The following is an 18700-nucleotide window of genomic DNA, read 5'->3' on the forward strand; positions in this document are numbered from 1 at the left end:
TACCAAACTCTAACAAAAAAAATCAATCAATGGGGCACCTGGGTGGCTCAGTCTGTTGAGTGTTTGACTCTTGACTTCAGCTCAGGTCGTGATTTCAAGGTTGTGAGATCAAGCCCCACATCGGGCTCTGTGCTGAGCATGAAGCCTGCTTGGGATCCTCTCTTTTCCTCTCTCTCTGCCCCTCCCTGCTCATGCTCACGCGCTCTCTCTCTCTCTCTCTCTCACACACACACACACACGCCACAGAAATAAACATTTTTTAAAAAATCAATCACCTCTGGATTTTTTTGTAAGTATCACATGCTTCTAAATCAAATGCAAAGCTTAAAAGGAACATATCTGGAATTTATGCATACCCGTTTGCATTCATTACTCAATCTCTCCATCTTAAGATGGGACGCTAGGGAGTTACAACTGGATTTATGTATACCTTTACAGGTATTTATTTATACCTTTACAGAGCACAGGCCTTAGTGTAATGGGTTATGTAATTAACAAGAACAGAACAATTAAATGCATGAAGTGACAAATACAACACTTTACCTTTTCATAAAATGTTATTCATATTTAAAGGCTCTGCATCTGACCTCAGAGAGTATTATGAAGCCATGATAAATCAGCCACTATGCTTCACAGAAAGCTACATACTACTTTTGAGAAAAAACTTCCCAAACACTATCATTGATAGTTGTTGTTTTTTTTTTTAAGAAATCAAATTATGGGAAGTTTTTATCCATAACCAAGTTAAGTTCCAGATAACTAGTTTTCTCTAGACGGACCTACACCAAAAAGCCCAACGGTAAGATAGGGGGCCTTTCACAGTTGTCCAAGGAATGGATCCCTTTCGTCCTGGGCCAGCCCAGGAAGCGGCTGCCAGCAGCCCCAACACGCCTCTCCACAGGGGCCCTCGTCAACGACGCTGGCGACAGCTGTGCCGCAAAATGCAGTCGTCCGTTCTCTCCACTCACCCTCCCGGACAGGTCAGCAGCGCGTGATCGAGGCCTGTTTCGTGAAAGACTTTCTTCACCGGGCTTTCGGAACGCTGTTTTCTTCCTACCTCCCTACCCTGGCGGATCTCTCGGAGTCTCCTTTCTGGTTCTTTTTCATCCCGGTGTTGACACATCACAGGGCTTCAGACTCTTCTCTCTGCAGTAACTCCGTCAGGGCCTCGCCCGGCGTCAAGCCTTCATTCATGTAAGGTGAGTGTCCTGAGCACTCCCCAATTTATGTCGCAAGCCTAGAACACGTGCCCCGACTGCAAACTCCTATCTAGCTGCCTGCTCGACCGCACCACTTGGAGGTCCACTAGGCACCAACCCTCACGCTTCACACTGGGACTCCTGAGTTACCCCTCCCACAGCCGTCGAGCAAAGGGGCAGTTCTCCTATTTGATGAATCACAGTAAAACAGATAGAGTCAGCTCTATCACCCTCGGTCAGATCCTACGAGCAATGTGAACCGGGGGACGAGAGAAACCCAGGCCAGGGCGGGCATGATTCTTGGGATCCGGAATAGAGGCGAACAGAAAGGGATTCTAGAGGACCCACTGTGGAGGAGACAGGAAGGTTCTCCTGTCTACACCAATGGACCCCAGTCACTTTCCCTTTCCAATCATGGACCCACCAGCCAGCTGCCAAGCAAGATACCAGGTATACAGATGGAGAAAAACCCACTGTGTTCTCACAGCGGGAAGGGGCCACGGAAAGTACCGGATGGTTAAAGAAAGACTAGAATTCACATCTTCTGCCTCGACCTCAAGAGATTTCCAAACCGTATGCCTCCATAAACTGAGATCAAAACTATTCCCAGAAGCTCACCACATATTGGTAACACATAAACTTGACTTTGTTGCAACAAAATTAACATCTTACGACAATGTCCTTGGGAAAATGTTAAGCTGAGCCGATGTTCTGACATCATCGTAAGAGCAAGTTTATACGATGAGATATAAAGTGCTTCCAGCTTAAGATTAAGATGGCAGAAAGATCACCCGGTTACCAAAACATCAAGGAGTCCTCTCGAGCACCCGGGGGCTCAGTCAGCTAAGCGTCCGCCTCTTGATTTCAGCTCAGGTCATGAGATCAAGCCCTGCGTCGGGCTCCGCACACTGAGCACAAAGCCTGCTTACGATTCCCGCCCTCTCCACCTGCTTGCGCGTTCTCTCTCACTCGCTCTCTCGGGGGAAAAATATTCTCTTGTACAAAATCAGCCGGGCTGGGGTGGGAAGAGTTTGGTTCTAGTAACAAGCCTCTGCCAAAGGGCAGCCAAGATAAAAATCTGGTACGAGTGCACTTCTACCATCCTATGATGGGTTCTTTTTTTCTTTTTAATTACTAGTGACTTATTTTGTAATGCGTTGAGTCAACTCTAAAACTCAGGTGTGTCTCAATCCTGAACTTCAAAAACATGCTAAGGAAAGTAAAATAAATGAGAAGCACTACTTGAGAAGAAGTTCATCCCATGAAGTTTACATAAGTGTTTTCATACAGAATTCTGCTCTTCTGTTGTACAAAAATATCTTCTATGCATGTGACCTGAATTGACAGACTTTTCTGATAGAAAAGTGCATTTGAACAGTAGGCTTTCAATCACATGGAAAAAAGCTAATCAGAGAATTGGAAAACTTGCAAAATTAAACTATTTCCTTCTATAACACTTTATAGTATTATAAAGTCTTTAAAAAAGAGATGTTTGTTAAATGGATACATTTTCATTTATTTATGTCCCTTTTACCATAATTACCTATATTTCAATGCAGATTCAGCTCTGCATTTACATAACTAAATTAAAGCTTTTGCAATTTTATTTCATCAGAAAAAAAGGATAAGAAAGCTGGAAATGCCTGGCATTTTAAACAATTACTATGGAGTACCATTTACAAAAAATGTGTATCACACCAGGTTCTGTAATTTAAAATTCTGGTGAAAACCTATTTTAAACACCTTTTTATCATCAGATGGCAATTCTTTGAGGCCTCAACTCGAGAAGTACATAGGCTTGCCCGCAGTTTCCACTTGAGAGAGAATTCCAAAACGTTTTCTAGCTCTTCACAAAATAGCACCTAATGGGACAAGACTGGCCACAAGGAGGGAATGAACACCTCTGCTCCCCACACTCCGTATCCCTAATTTGCACGGCAGGAGTCCCAACCGTGGCAGGAGCACTGTCACGAGTGAACACGGCCAGGAGGTGTAAGTTAAGGAACGGCAGCTTTTAGTAGATGCAAATAATCTCATGTCTGTGCATCTGTGATAACTTGCTCAGGCCTAAGATTTCAAAATAAGCCGTTACCGCTGTCAACCTTAGGCACCCCACACCTGAAAAGGGGAGGGGGCCTGGAACAATGTCTGAGAACTTGCCATTTCTTTAGAACAAAACGTCTCAAAAAGAGTCATAAGACCTTTTTTTTTTGTCTGAAAAGAGCAATAGAACCAAATTTGTTCTAGGATTTTGGAATTACTTTTTAAGAAGAGGCTTTCTAAGAAGCTAGGAACAGTCAAGTAAGGCACTTAGTGATTCAGAATAAAATACAGAACTTCTTTCTGATCTCTAGTTTAATAACACAGAACAGCTTTCCCGTGAGTTCGGTACCTGTAAGTCAGTCCCTTACGGACTCTTTCATTAAAAACAAGCAGAGCACAGTAGTCAACAGTAGTCACCAGGGCCAGGAAGAAACTCCATGACCCTCGAGACCCTAGAGAAAGATCCCCCAGGGGTGGAAAATGCACACGTAACGGGGGCAGGAGGGCAAAGTGGTACGGGACAGCCACGAAACACACTGATTCATACGGTTACTGATGACGCCACAGCGGCTGTGACAACCAGCTCACAAAATCCCTGGAATCTTAACCATCACCCAGAGTCTCTACAAACAGCCCCATGAGTGCAATGCAGGGTCCTCACCCACCGCATCCACTCACCTCCAGCAGACAAGACCACTCCTCCCATGGAAACAATCACCCCTGGAAACCCTGCTCCACAGAAAATCAGCTATGTCAGGGGACCTAGTGGAGAGGGGCCAGCCAGAAAGCCGGAGGCCTATGTGAGGAATGTGGTCCAAAACCAAGGTTGTCTGACATTCAAAGGGTCGTCTTCTTCTCCTTTCCCTTGAAAACCCTTAAAAGTGGGCGTTATTTTCTAAGAATCTGGAATTCTGGCCTCGCTTTATTAAAAATAAGAATCAAGGAGGGAAACGCAGAAAATTATTTGAGAAATACCATTAGAAATGTTTGCAGGATTCAAGATAGAGGAAGATTTTAAGAACTGTTTGCTCTAATTTGGTAAATACAAAGAATGTATGTAGCATACACACATAATGAAGCATAATAATAAAAACTGCCTTAAAATCACCAAAGTAAGAACTAGATCAGCACTAACACCCTACTGGCCAGGTGTTCTCACCTACTCTTCAACCTGCCTTCCCAAACCCAGAGGTAATCACTACCATGAACTCTTATGTTTATCATTCTCATATTTGTACTGTGTGGGTATGTGATTTCAGTATACACACATTTCTAAACTACATGCTGTTTTCTACGCTTTTAGTTTCATAAAAAATAGATTACATTGTTCTAATTCATTGTTTCAAAGACTCATCCGTGTTGTTACACATGGAAGTGATTCATGTATGCTCAATGCTATCTACAGTACAACTGCACAAATATACCAAAACATTCATCCATTCTCCTACCCCTGAAATTTGGCTGTCTTCAGCTTTTTATTATTAACCATATGCTACTATAAACAGTCTTTTTCTTATATCCTGGTATAAGCTTCCCTAGGACATATATGCAAAATGCCTATAGACTAGTGTAGTTTCAAATTCCAACTAGTAATCCATTCATTGGGTCAAAATCAGGTATTTTTAAAAATAAAATAGTATAATATCCAAATACAGTGCACAAAGGAAGGTGACTATTTCATGAACCTTTGATGCCCACCCTATGCGTTCACTGGGCTAAACTGTGTGTGTGTTTCTTACTATGGGTCTAGTAAAAACAGTGTTAAAGGCTTACCCTCTAGGTAAATGCCTCCTAAAAAAGTGAACTATCAAGTCTTATGGGAAGTGAATATTCAACTTTGTAAGACAATACCAAATTGTTTTCCTGAACAGTCACATCACTTTGTACTCTCATTAGTGAGTAAATCTGCTCAGTGACCCACTTCCTCCCTAACTGTCTGTAAGGTCAGGCATAAGAATATGTGGCTTATCTGACAGACGTGTGAAACATGATTCTCTGTTGTGTTGTCTTACAGACTCCCAGGCCGCATGCACGCGCTCATGTGCTGATTACACACACACACACACACACACACACACACACACACACACACACACACACATATATATCCTTGGGCAGTTATATGTTTCAAGTATTTTTTCCCCGTTAACGCCTTTTCTACTTTCTTTACAGCACCTTTTAATGAACAAATTTTCTTAAGCTTAATAAGGTGCAATTTATACACCTTTCCTTTTATGGGCTGTATTATATGTTTGACAAATTTTTTCACTCCATCAAGATCATAAAAGTTCATCTTCCTCCATGCATGTAGTCGAGTCTTTGCCGTCCCCAGTGAACACCTGCTCTCTCCTGTGGCAGTTCCCCTATTTATCCATGGCCTTCTGTAGTCGCTCCGGGGTCCATTTGTCTATCCCAAAGCCAGAAACATGCCATCTTAATTTACAAATCTTTAAACAAGGTCTTGAGTGCTGATGAAGCAAGGACCCTCACTTTCTTCTTGAGGAATGTTGGGCTATTCTGGGGCCTCATTACGCTCATCAGGTTCCTCACAAAATTAATGCTAGGAATGTAAAGGTAATTACTTTGCATCCGTATATTGAATCACTTGTGAGAATCATCTTGGGGCGCCCGGGGTGGCTCGGTAGGTTAAGTGTCTGACTCTGGCTCAGGTCATGAATTCACGATTCACGAGTTTGAGCCCTGTGTCAGGCTCTGTGCTGACAGCCCAGAGCCCAGAGCCCAGAGCCTGCTTCCGATTCTGTGTCTCCCTCTTTCTCTGACCCTGTCCCACTCACTCTCGTGCTCTCCTCTCTCTCTCAAAAATAAACATTAAAAAAACAATGGAATCATCTTCTTAATACTGAATCCTCCTATTCTAGGAGATAATGAGTCTCCATTTAATTTATTTAATGTCTTAGGAGAAGTTTCATAATTTTTCCCTATGGCTTGTGTACATTGCTAAATCCATTTTTGTTCCTGTTGTAATAGTATATTTTCTTGACTGACGTTTCCTGGATGCTACTGCTGTAAAGAAGTGTAACTGATTATTTTTAAATATGGATCTTACATTTGGCTATCTTGAGACACTCATTATTCCTAATAATTTGTTGATCCTTTTAGATTTTCAGTGGAGACCATCATACCACGTGAGACAGGCAGTGTTATCTTTCTTCTCTGTGTCACTCTTTTATTTCCATTTCCTGCCTTTCCACACAGGCCAGGATTTTCAGAACACTGTTGAACAAAGCTGGTGACAGTGGGTCTTTTGTCGTTTTCCTGGCTTTTGGAGACTACTTTTACTTTTTACTACTAAAAAACAGGCACCTTTCATCAAGCTAAGGAAGTTCCCTTCTATTTCTAGTCTGCCTTGACCTCCTTCTAAGAACAGACTTGACCTCTCTCAAATTCTTTTCATCAATCTGTTGAGGAAAAACATCATTTTATTTTAACTGGCTAACGTCACAAATGAAATTTAGTATTTTCAAATGGGAACCTCCTCCCCCCTTGTATTCTTGGGAAAATCCAACTTGGTCTTTTTTTTTTTTTTTTTTTTTTTTAACCTACCGTTTCATCCATGTTCCTGATACGCGAGACTGGCCCCTCTCCTTTCCTCTATTGTTTCTGTTTACATACGAAGGTCACGCTAATCAGAAATCATGAGTTTAGGAATAAACTCTCGCTGTACTGTTGTGTGGAGGCGTCTGCATAAGACTGAAATGATCTGTTCCTTACAGGCTGGGGCAAACATCTGCAAGCAAATCATTTAACACGTAAAAGCTGGGCCTGGCACTTCCTCGGCGAAGAAACATTCAACTACTACTCGGTCCTTACTGGACTACTCCAGAATGTGACTACTTCTTGAGACAGAAATTTCACATTTATTGACATAAAGATTCTCATAGTATTTTCTTATAAGCTTTATAATCTCTGCTATACCTGCAACCACAACCCTCCTCTCACCTGTAACACCTACTATTGAGTGTCCTTTGCCCCTTGCAGATTCTCCCTTCTGCAACTGCAGTTCGATCCCCCTGATCTCAGATCCTCATTTCACTGCCTTCCTTCTACTCTGTTTGGACACAGAACTTTTTACGGTAATGCTCAGCTACTTATGGCCAGCGGTTTCCCCTTGCTAACATAGGCATTAAGGTTATGAATTCCCCCTCAAACTATTACTTTAATCAAATCTCAGAAATTTGGGCATACAGCAATTTTATATTCATTCAGTCTTAGTATTTTTTCCCATAATTCTTCCTTCTTTGAGTCATGAGTGACTTAACAGTCCTTTTTAAATTTACCAATATATGGTTTTTAAATATCTATATTATGTGTATTTTTATTTCTAAGTTAACTGCATTTTGAACAGAGAACGTGGTCTCTATATATTAAACTTCTGAAATTTAACAGAGATTTTAGGGTCCAACACATGATCCATTCTTGTAAATGTTTCATATGTTGATGAGAAGCATGCATATTCTCCAATTTAGGGTTAAGAGTCTATTAAATCAACTTGATACATTGTTCAAATCTTTATTTTTATCTTCTGTATATCTCATGATTAATTGGGACAGATGGGACTGAACTCATCCACAATGAAGGATTTGCCAATTTATCCTGTATATATCTAATATAATTTTATTTGTATATTTTTCATTCTTTTTTTTTCAGGAAGATGTAAGTTTAGTCTTATGAAAAACTTAACCTTAAACTTAACATGCTGTCTCTTACTAGTAATGGTTTTTGAAAAACGCTACAACAGATGTGGCTACTATTAATAATATACAGTTGAATTAAGTTTCTTAATCAAATCTGAACATCTATGTTTTTAACAACAAGTTTAGTCAACTGGCATCAATGGTAATTACTGGACTTATTTCATCATCTTAATTTGTCCTGAGGTTGTGCCTCTTCTATCCTCTTTACACTTTGTTAGGATTTGATGAACTTCGTTTCAGTTTTTGTTTTGTTTATTTTTCTTACTCCATTCTCCATCCTCCAACTCATTTGTAAGTCTTATGGCTCCATTCCTGCTCTCTGAATAATACTTCACACTCTCTAGCAAAGGATACAAAGACCTTAAAACCTTCAAATCTCCAAAATGCAAAAACCAAAAAGGCCTGAGCCAAACATGAAGGGAGTTGTCCAAATCAGAACTGCAAGTCAGTAGATTTCTTAAATATAAACAACAGTGGAAGACTAGAATTCCCAAAAACAGGAGAAATAAAGAAGAAAAAGCCATCTGAGATGGATGACCAGATGAATAAATGGAAAGAAGGAAGGGAGGGAGGAAGAGAAGGAAGGAAATCAGACCCAGTGACTGTTTTAGTAAAACCTGTAAGCTAATATGGTTTGTATACTTTTAAACAGCTGGGAAAAAAAAGAAACAAATTAAATATATTGTTTTATAACACATGGAAACTATACAAAATTTAAATTTCACAGTAAATATAATTTTACTGGAACAGAGAAACACATTTGTTTACATTTCGTCTGTGGCTATTTCAGCACATGTAAAAGTTGAGTGCCTAGTACGAGGCAAGGATGTGTCTTCTCACTTGTTCTTTTCAACATCATGCTAAAAGTCCTTACAAATGTTATTAAACAAACAAACAAACAAAAAAAAGGAAATAAAAAGTAATACAGATTGGGAAAGAAAACATAAAACTGTTTTTGCTTGCAAATGATATGACTGTCTACCATGCAGGAGATATGAAAGAATTAACAAAAAAATTCCCGAAACAAATACACGATTATACCAAGGTTGCAGGACACAGGGTAAACATACAAAAGTGAATGACTATTCCATATACCAACAATGAACAAGTGGAATTTGAAATTAAAAACACAATACCACTTACACTAACATGCCCCAAAATAAAATACTTGTAGGTATAAACCCAACAAAATATGTGTAAGATCTCTGTGAGAAAAAACTATAAAACTAATGTATGAAATCAAGTAACTAAATGGAGAGATAGTCCATGTTCATGGATATAAAGACTCAATACTGTGAAGATGTCAGTTTTCCCCAATTCAATGTACACATTCAATGCAATCCCAATCAAAATCCCCACATGTTATTTTGTGCCTATCAACAAACTGATTCTAAAGTTTATATGAAGAGGCAAAAGACCCAAAATAGCCAACACAATATTGAAGGAGAAAAACAAAGTTGTGGGACTGACACTACCCAATGTCTAGACTTACTATAAAGCTACAATAATCAAGACAATGCGGTTACTGGCAAAAGAACAGACAAATGGATCAAGGAACAGAACAGAAAGCCCAGACACAGCCACCCAAAAATTAACCAATCTTCAATAAAGGGAAAAAGGCAATACATTGGAACACAGATAAATTTCCACAAATGGTGCTGAAATAGTAACATCTTCATGCAAAAGTAGGAATCTAGACAGACAGGCCTTACGCCCTTCACAAATGTTAGTGCAAAATGGATCACAGATCTAACTGTAAAGCACAAAATTATAAAATTCCTAGAAGATAACACAGGAGAAAAGCTAGATGACCTTGGGTATGGCCAACTACTTTTTAGGTATAACACCAAAGCACAATCCATGAAAGAAAAAATAAGATGGACTTTAATAAAGTGAAAAACTTAGGCTCTACAAAAAAATGTCAGGAGAAAAAGAATACAAACTACAAGCTGGGTGAAAATATTTACAAAATATTCTGATATCCGATAAAGAACTATTATCTAACGTACAAAGAACTCTTAAACTAAGCTATAAGAAATACAAACAAAATAAGAAATACAAACTATGCATTTTTGTAAACAAAAATAAGAAATACAAACTGGGTGGCTCATTCGGTTAAGCATCCGACTTCGGCTCAGGTCATGATCTCACGGTCACGGTTCCTGGGTTCGAGCCCCGCATCAGGCTCTATGCTGGCAGCTCGGGGCGTGGAGCCTGCTTGTGTATCTCCCTCTCTCTCTGCCCCTCCCTCCCTCTCTCTCTTTCTCTCTCTCCTTCTCTCTCTCTCAGAAACAAACATTAAAAAAAGAAAGAAAGAAAAGAAAAGAAATACAAACAACTCAATCGGAAACTGGGCTAAAATCTTAACAGACACCTCACCATAGGTATACAGATAGGAAATAAGCATGTGAAAAGATGTTCCGCATCATATGTCATCACAGAAATACAAATTAAAACAACGAGATGACACTACAAACCTGTCAGAATGGCCAAAATATGGAACACTGATAACACCAAATGCTGACAAGGATACAGAGCAGCGGAAACTCTCAGCCACTGCCGCTGGGGACGCATCACAGCACACCCACTTGGGAAGAGAGTCAGGAAGGTTTTTATACGAAACTAAACACTCCTGCCATGGGATTCAGCATTTATGCTCCTTGGTATCTTCCTAGAAGACCTACGTCCACACAAAAACCGATACATACATGTCTGCAGCAGCTTTATTCATAACTGTCAAAACTTGGAAACAACCAAGCCGTCCTTCAGTAAGTAAATGGACAAATCAACTGTGGCCCATCCGGACAGTGGAATACTGTTCGGCACTAGAAGCACATAAGATATCAAGGCATAAAAAGGGAGAAAACTTTAATATGTCTTACTAAGTGAAAGAAGCCCGTTTCAAATGGCTCCGTGCCGTAGGATTCCAACGATATGAGATTCTGGAAGTGACGGAAGAACAGGTTGTCAGAGAGGAGAGAGGGGAGAATGCACTGAGCACAGAGAAGCGTTAGGCCGCCAGACGTACTCTGTGTGACACCAGAATGCCAGATCCACGTCATGATGGATGCGTCCAAACCCACAGACTGGACAACACCGGTGAACCCTCATATGAACTGTGAACTCTGGATGATTAGGACGTATCAGCAGAGGCTCACGAGCTGTCATGAATGTACCGTATCGGCGAGGGATGCTGACAACAGGGGAGGCCGTGGGTATGTGGTGGCAGGGAGTATGAGAGAAATCTCTGTACCTTCCCCTCGATTTTGATGTGAACCTAAAACTGCTCTAGAAAAACAGTCTCTGGGGGGGAAAAGAAAAAAGTTGAGCAGCTGTGAAAGAAACCATCATGGCTCTGCAAAACCTAAGATATTATCTGTACCTTTAAGTCTGCCTGCCCTGGTTTAATATATTAAATGAGTAGATTAGATCGAAACACTTAGCTTCCATCTGCCCCTCAAAATCTCATTAAGCCACCACAAAAGACAACTTAAAATGTCATGTCCAGTGTAATGTTCTAACAAGAACCATCACTCATAAATACTGGGGAACTCATGGGACAGAAAAATATAGACTGGATGAGAATCCAAAACGGAAATGCCACAGCTACGGTCAGTCACTGAGAAGAAAATGCCACTGCAAAAACAGGAACCAGTCTTCATTTTAAAAGTCCCAGAAAAATTCTAATTTCAAAATTAATAAAATGGAAAGAGGCTTGGAAGAAACATCAAGGTGATATTCACAACTGGCCCAGCCTCAGCCACTCCTCCTAGCATACACATAAAGTTAAAGACAGGGTCGGCTTCCACCTCCAAGACCGTGCTCTCTGACCAACATGGAAACCAAGTCCATGGTCTGCCTCGGGAGACCTGGGATCTGACCACAAGGCCCAAGCTGGAGACAGCAGCACAGGAGAGCCGCCGGTGACAGCAGCACGGGATGAAAAACAAACACACACAATACACAAATATATCCTAAAACTTAGCTCCAAAAACAAACAAACATCCAAGTAAACAATAACAAAACCACACAAGACCCCAGAAAGATATTACACGGTCAAGTTCCACTAACCTTTGAAATAACAGAGGACTTCCCTGTACAGCACAGAAAAGCTAAGGTCGTTCTGTGAAGTTCAACAACCTTGATATCAAACCAGAAAAGGATGACACACAAAAAAAGAAGCAGAAGATCAATCTCATTTATGATGATAGCAAAACATATAAAAATGGAACCCAGCAGTGTATATCAAAAACCACTATAACCACTAACCACAACGACCAGGTAGGGCTTATTCTAGTCATACAAGGCCAGTAGAGCATTATAAATTGTATTATTACATGATATATGAGATAAATTCTAATATATACCACTTAAAGGTGATCCTTACACAGCAGTTTTGAACTGTGCTGGTCCACTTATACATAGGTTCTTTTCAATAAATACAGTACAGTACCGTAAATGTATTTTCTCCTCCTTACGATTTCCTTAATAACATTTCATTTCCTCTAGCTTACTTTATTCTAAGAATATTATTATTACAGTAATATTAGGAATATTATTATTAAAGTATTACTACTTTGTTGTGAGAATATATACGTAACATACTGACTATGTGTTAATCGACTATGCTACCAGTAAGGCTTCCAGTCAACAGTAAGCTACTGTAGCTAAGTTCTGAGGGAGTCAAAAGTCATACACAGATTTTCTACCATGTTGGGGTCAACATCCCTAATCCCCACATTGTTGAAGGGTCAGCTGTATCAGAAAAAAGCATTTGACAAATTTTAACACCTATTCCTGATCAAAAGACAGCAACAAATTCCTAATACGATGAAATGGAAGGAAACTCCCTGAACTTGATAATTACTGGCAAAATATTAAAAGCATTCATCAAAGTCAAATAAAGATAAGGATGGGGGCGCCTGGGTGGCACAGTCGGTTAAGCGTCCGACTTCAGCCAGGTCACGATCTCGCGGTCCGTGAGTTCGAGCCCCACGTCAGGCTCTGGGCTGATGGCTCGGAGCCTGGAGCCTGTTTCCGATTCTGTGTCTCCCTCTCTCTCTGCCCCTCCCCCGTTCATGCTCTGTCTCTCTCTGTCCCAAAAATAAATAAAAAATAAATAAATAAATAAATAAATAAAATAAAAAAAATAAAGATAAGGATGAACACAGTCCAGCGACTGAATATTGTACCGCAGGGTTCAGCCAAGGTAAAAATACAGGGAAAATATGTAAGATTAAGAGGTTGGGAAAGTAAAGACAACAACAGCATTACTTACAGATAATGAACTTTCATCTGGAAAGCACAAAAAAATTAACTGGGAAATATTAACAGCCAGTAAAAGTAATCATCAAGCTGGTAGGATATAAAATAAGCACTTAAAATTTAGTAACTTTCCTACAGAACTACAATAACCAGACTTCAACAGAAATAAGAGAAAAAGTGCCATTCAAAGGAATAAATGGTATAAAATAGAAAGAATAAATTGGGGGGTTGGGGGTGGAGGAAGACACGAGACCAAGCAAAACCAAAGCAGAAAAAACTTTCTTGAAGGACACTAGAAAACCAAATGACCCCTACACAGACAAAATGAAACCCATACACATACATACATCATGGATGGAAAAATTCAATACCATAAAAATGTTAATTCTTTCTAAATAAGACTTAGAGAAATCCCAATCACAGTCCCATGACAGTATTTTTCCTCCTTGTTTTAAAAACTAATAATTTCAAATTCATTTGGAAGAATTGATGTGTAGCAATTACCAAAGAAACTCCTCAAGGAAAAAGGCAAAAGAAGAATGAAGAGAACTTAGTACCCTCTAGATATTAAAAGTTTTCCATTTAAATACTGGAATTGAATCAGGGGTGCACATTAGGAGACAACATCTGTAACACACTTAACAACAAAAGACTACTACAAAGTGGCTTTTAAATAAATAAGCATAGCTAATAATGCTACAGGAAAGAGGAGTATGGATGTGAAAAGGCATCTGCAGAAGGGAAGAGGCAGGTCTAATTTGAAAAGAAAGAACATCACACAGGCATCTGGGGAAAAGCAAATTAAAATGCTAAGATGTCCAAAAAAGTAATTAATTAAAACAAAATGAAATAAAATAAAATGCTAACATGTCTTTTTTTTGTTGTTTTTTTTTTAACCGTGGCAAACTTAAAAGTAGCAACATTAAATGCTGGCAAATTATGAGGAAACAAGTCCTGTCATGTAATTGATGGGAATGTAAGTTATTACAATCTTTTTGGAATATAACGTGGTGAAAAGGATTAAAACTGTAAAAGAAACACATGATACTTAGAAGTGCAATCCCACGTTTGGGAATCTACCCTACAGATACATGTACTAACGCTCTCAAAGACTTAATACAAAGACATCCACTGCTTTGCTATAAATAACAAAAATGGAAAATAAAACCCCTACACATTAATAAAGTAATTTACAGTTTTGGATAACACAATGTTACGGACTACTACACCACAATATATTAGAAAGTGTTAATGATAAAGTTGATATGTACCGAGACACAAATATTACCCAGAAGTCTATAACTCTAAGAAAACGGTACGATCTTATTTATATAAACAACAAAACAACTCTGGATCAATAAATGTGTGTCTATGCAATTATCTAGGAGATATTCTCTTTGTTTTCCAATAACTACCTTCCTATGCCACGTCATCATACATAGGAGGCATTTTTAATTACAAAATATTGTTCATTATTTGTCAAATCAAACATATTACATGCCGTTTTACAGCAACCGGCTACAGGCCCTGGTTATCTAATCACGTAAGTATTTTGGCCAAAGTGTACACATAAAGACAATGTGCGGCTTTCTAAATGTGACATTTGAGGTCATCTGCAGCATGCCAAAAGGAGCGTAGTTGAGCTTACCGATCTCATTAATCACCGCTCTTATTTTGGAGACAAAAGGACCAACTTCACTGGGATTCATCTTGACTCTCTCCTTAAGGTCGGCACCTGCAAAAAGTGTTGTATTTACAAATATAATCGAGTTATACACAAAGTTTCAAGGCAATGAATCGAAAACTTACTTAAGATTCATCTGTAACTTGAATATCAACTTAGAGACCAGCATGAGGAGGAATAAAATGCGCGTTCACACATCTACCATGTGCTTCAAGCAGTGGTTCTCACACTCCGCGGTCTCAGGGCCCCACGCTCTGAGAAGAGACCTACTTTAGATGATATCTACCAATAGTTACTCTATCAGAAAATAAAACTATGAAGTGTCCTAAATATTTATCCACTCATTGAAGGATACAAATAAACCCATTCATATTGACATAAATGACTACAGACTGGGGCACTCCCTCCGCTCTTACAAAGACTCTGGCAGTTTTCACCCTCCCCTTGCCTCTGCCCCATCAGGGTAAACGTCAACCCTGTGAGAAGGGCTAATCACTGTAAGAATCAGTCTGACTTCATGGATCCCCGCCCTGGTGACCGCAGATCATGTTTCAGAATCACTGGCATGAACGTAGGAGCAAACTGACAATTTCATAATTATGAGCTTATCACAGAATCACACATTTGGAACAGAAAAAAATAAATGCGTAAGGGATCCCTTACTCTGCGGCTCAACAAAGGCATTCTTCCTAATGATGTTAAACCATACGAGAAAAGGAAGGCCCCCATTTAAATGAACAAATACAAAACAAAGTAGAATTACAGCACAGAAGGTTTACACTCAGCGACTGACTCTCTTATACATCCATTATAAAGTAATCGTGACTGGATGTAGCACCAGTTCCCAGCCCAGGCTGGACATTCTGAGCCCATACACTTCCTGTGGGAGTGTGAACTACCATGCACACAGCACATGCCCCACAATCCATCGGTTCTAGAAAACCTCAAACACATGCCCAAGGAAAGAAGTACAGCAGCACCATTCAGTGCAACATGTATAAAATAGCAAAAAAATTGGAATTAATCTCAATATCCATCCGCAGGATCTCTAATAAAAGATGTATTTATATAACAGAATAATACATGTTCGGCATGAAAACCAAGAAATCAGAGCATGAATATGGATGAATCCGGATGTTGAAGAACATATAATTATGCAATTAATATAGAACATTAACATATATTATATTTATATATTTAACGATATAAATTATTATATATTTACAGAAAGACACAGGATAACCATTTGCGCAACTCTTTTTTTTTTAATTTCTTAACGTTTATTTATTATTGAGAGACAGTGAGAGACAGAGCATGAGCACGGGAGGGACAGAGAGAAGGGGAGACACAGAATCCAAAGCAGCTCCAGGCTCCAAGCTGCCAGCACAGAGCCCGATGCGGGGCTCGAACTCACAAACGCGAGATCACGACCTGAGCCGAAGTCGGACGCTTAACCGACCGAGCCTCCCAGGCACCCCTGCATAACTCTTTTTAAAAGAATTGCTATTTAGGGGGGCGGCTGGCTAGCTCCGTTGGTGGAGCATGAGACTCTTGACCTCGGGGCCGTGAGTTCAAGCCCCACGTTGGGCATACAGCTTACTTACGTACACATATACGTACACGAGTTAAAAACTAGTAAAGAATGCTACTTCGGGACATAAAATATGCATGGGAATGATAAATACCAAATTTGGTTGGTGGGGACCTCTGCAGGGAAGGAGACGGAGGTGACTAGCAAAGGTCACAGAAGACTCCAATCTTGTTTGTAACACTGTATGGTCTACGTTAGGTGGTGAGTATTCAGGGTCAGCCTTTAAACATTTCTGTCTGCCTGATACACGTGTTCATAATTGACTTTTTCCAGGAAAAATTAACATTTAGCATCAAAGAAAAATGTTTGCAGGGGCAAAACTCTAGACCAGTAGGATGTATCTGTCGGAAGAAAAAACCGTTCGACTCACTGCCGTTTAGCCCTGAGAACATAATTTACACGTTGCTCAGTGCCGGCTGGCTACTCCACATCGGCTAAGAAAAGCGGCCGAACCCCGTGCCGTGTCGGGGAGCGGAGCAGATGAGAGAAGGGCCGAGGCAGCGGAGAGGAGGGCGCCGATGGGGCACACAGGGGCTCTGCGTGAGGCGGTCCTGAAGGAGCCCCGGGGAACCGCATCGCGGGATCCACCAGATCCTCCAACGTCGGCGTGGGCTACGCCACGAGGGGGCCCTCCGGCACACCGGCCGGCTTGGCAGTGGGGGCTCTCAGCGGCACCCACGCTTTGAAATTCACACCCAGCTCTCCGAGCCTGGGTGCGGAGGCCATGCCAGGAGCCAAGGGGACCTCGGCCAAGGGGAGCCAAAAGGACCTCGGCCAAGGGGAGCCAAGGGGACCTCCTCCGCACCCGAGGAGCCCATTCACGCACACGAGTCCCAGCAGAGCTGGGAGCCTCCGTCTGCTTACCGAGCACAGCCCTAACCCACACAACTGTGGGAGACTTCCCTGGGAGTCACAATTTGTTTCAGAAAGAATCACCCTTCTCCATGGGACATTAAACATCTGTGACCCAGAGACCACTCTTCGGTTTTGCTTTAGAAACGTGCCCTGCAATCTCGAACGTTCAGAACCTAAAAGTACAGTTTCGCTTCTATCCCCCCAGATGACAAGTTCCTCGGTTGATAACATCCAGTTTTATCTGAGGGCTGGCGTGTCTCAGCGCTTTCACTTTTTAAATCCCCCAAGTCCATGACCGCTCACCTCAGCTGAGCCTCTGTGCTGCCGGGCAATCCTACTGTACCTCCCTACACCGTCCACTGTCGTGTTCATCTACAGCCCATTTCCTAACTCCTCTCTCTCCTTAAACCTCAAACCTCCTACCCAATCCTGACACCAGGTTACTAAGAAAGCAGAAGTATTCAGAAGAAAACCTTCACCCACACCCACCACCAAGTCTAACCACCAGGATTAAGCCCTTACACTCTGCCCTCCCTCCTGTTCCTACAGATGACCTAACCCGTGACGAAGCACCCCGTGCACTAGATTCCACCCCTCCTGTCTGTTCAGGGCCATCACTCCAGCAGCTGTCCTCTTCCCGGCTGACATCACCAATAATATCCCTCTCTACAGAACTGTTCCCATCAGCTGCATTAACGCTGTAACACTGCTCATCTCAAAAAAGCAAAGAAAATTATGTAGACTTTCTCTGCCAGCTTTAAAGAAATAGCTTATTATCAGACGAATTCTTTCACGAAATCCTAGATAAAACACATTAAGACAGCTGTTTGAGGGCAACGGAGAACAACCAAGGCAGACAGAGTGTAAGTTTCTAAACAATCTCACGGGAATGGGGGGGGGGGGGGGGATCGGAGCTCAGGGCTTGCCAAAGAGGAACACTGCAGTCTTTCACTTGGGACCTCTCAAAGTTAAATATAAAACAGAGTAAACACAAAGAGAACCATATGAAGACCAACTGCTAAAAACGAAAGACAAAAAAAAAAAAAAAAGAAAATTAGAAGCTGCCAAAAAGAAGAAGACTGACAGCTGACTTCTCAACAGAAAATGAGTGATATCTCCAAAGTGGGGAAAGAAAATAACTACCCACCTAGAATTTTAAACTAAGCAAACCCATCCCCCAAACATGACACACACAGGCAATCTGTCACCAGCAGGCACACACTGACAGAAACACCACAGGGGCTTCTTCAGGCAGATTATGAGAGTAGAGTTTAAAATCCTATTTTAATTTTTTTTACATTTATTTATTTATTTTTGAGAAACAGAGCGAGACAAAGCATAAGCGGGG

General features: G+C 40.8%; 1 protein-coding gene across 10 annotated transcripts in view; it reads right to left on the bottom strand.

The window, feature by feature from the left end:
- AUH (AU RNA binding methylglutaconyl-CoA hydratase) overlaps positions 1 to 18700 on the bottom strand; it is a 352182-nt gene that overhangs the window by 300423 nt on the left and 33059 nt on the right. For 8 of the 10 annotated variants that reach the window (XM_053907741.1, XM_019463762.2, XM_019463761.2 and 5 more), the window contains one exon: positions 14871 to 14957. The exons of the other annotated variants lie outside the window; for them this stretch is intronic. In XM_053907741.1, coding sequence (XP_053763716.1) covers positions 14871 to 14957 — 87 coding nt within the window. The remainder of the gene's footprint in view (positions 1 to 14870; positions 14958 to 18700) is intronic. 10 annotated transcript variants of the gene reach the window in all.

The sequence above is a fragment of the Panthera pardus genome, unplaced genomic scaffold, assembly GCF_024362965.1.
Source record: "Panthera pardus isolate Hobbes unplaced genomic scaffold, ASM2436296v1 HiC_scaffold_20, whole genome shotgun sequence".
Classification (NCBI taxonomy): domain Eukaryota; kingdom Metazoa; phylum Chordata; class Mammalia; order Carnivora; family Felidae; genus Panthera; species Panthera pardus.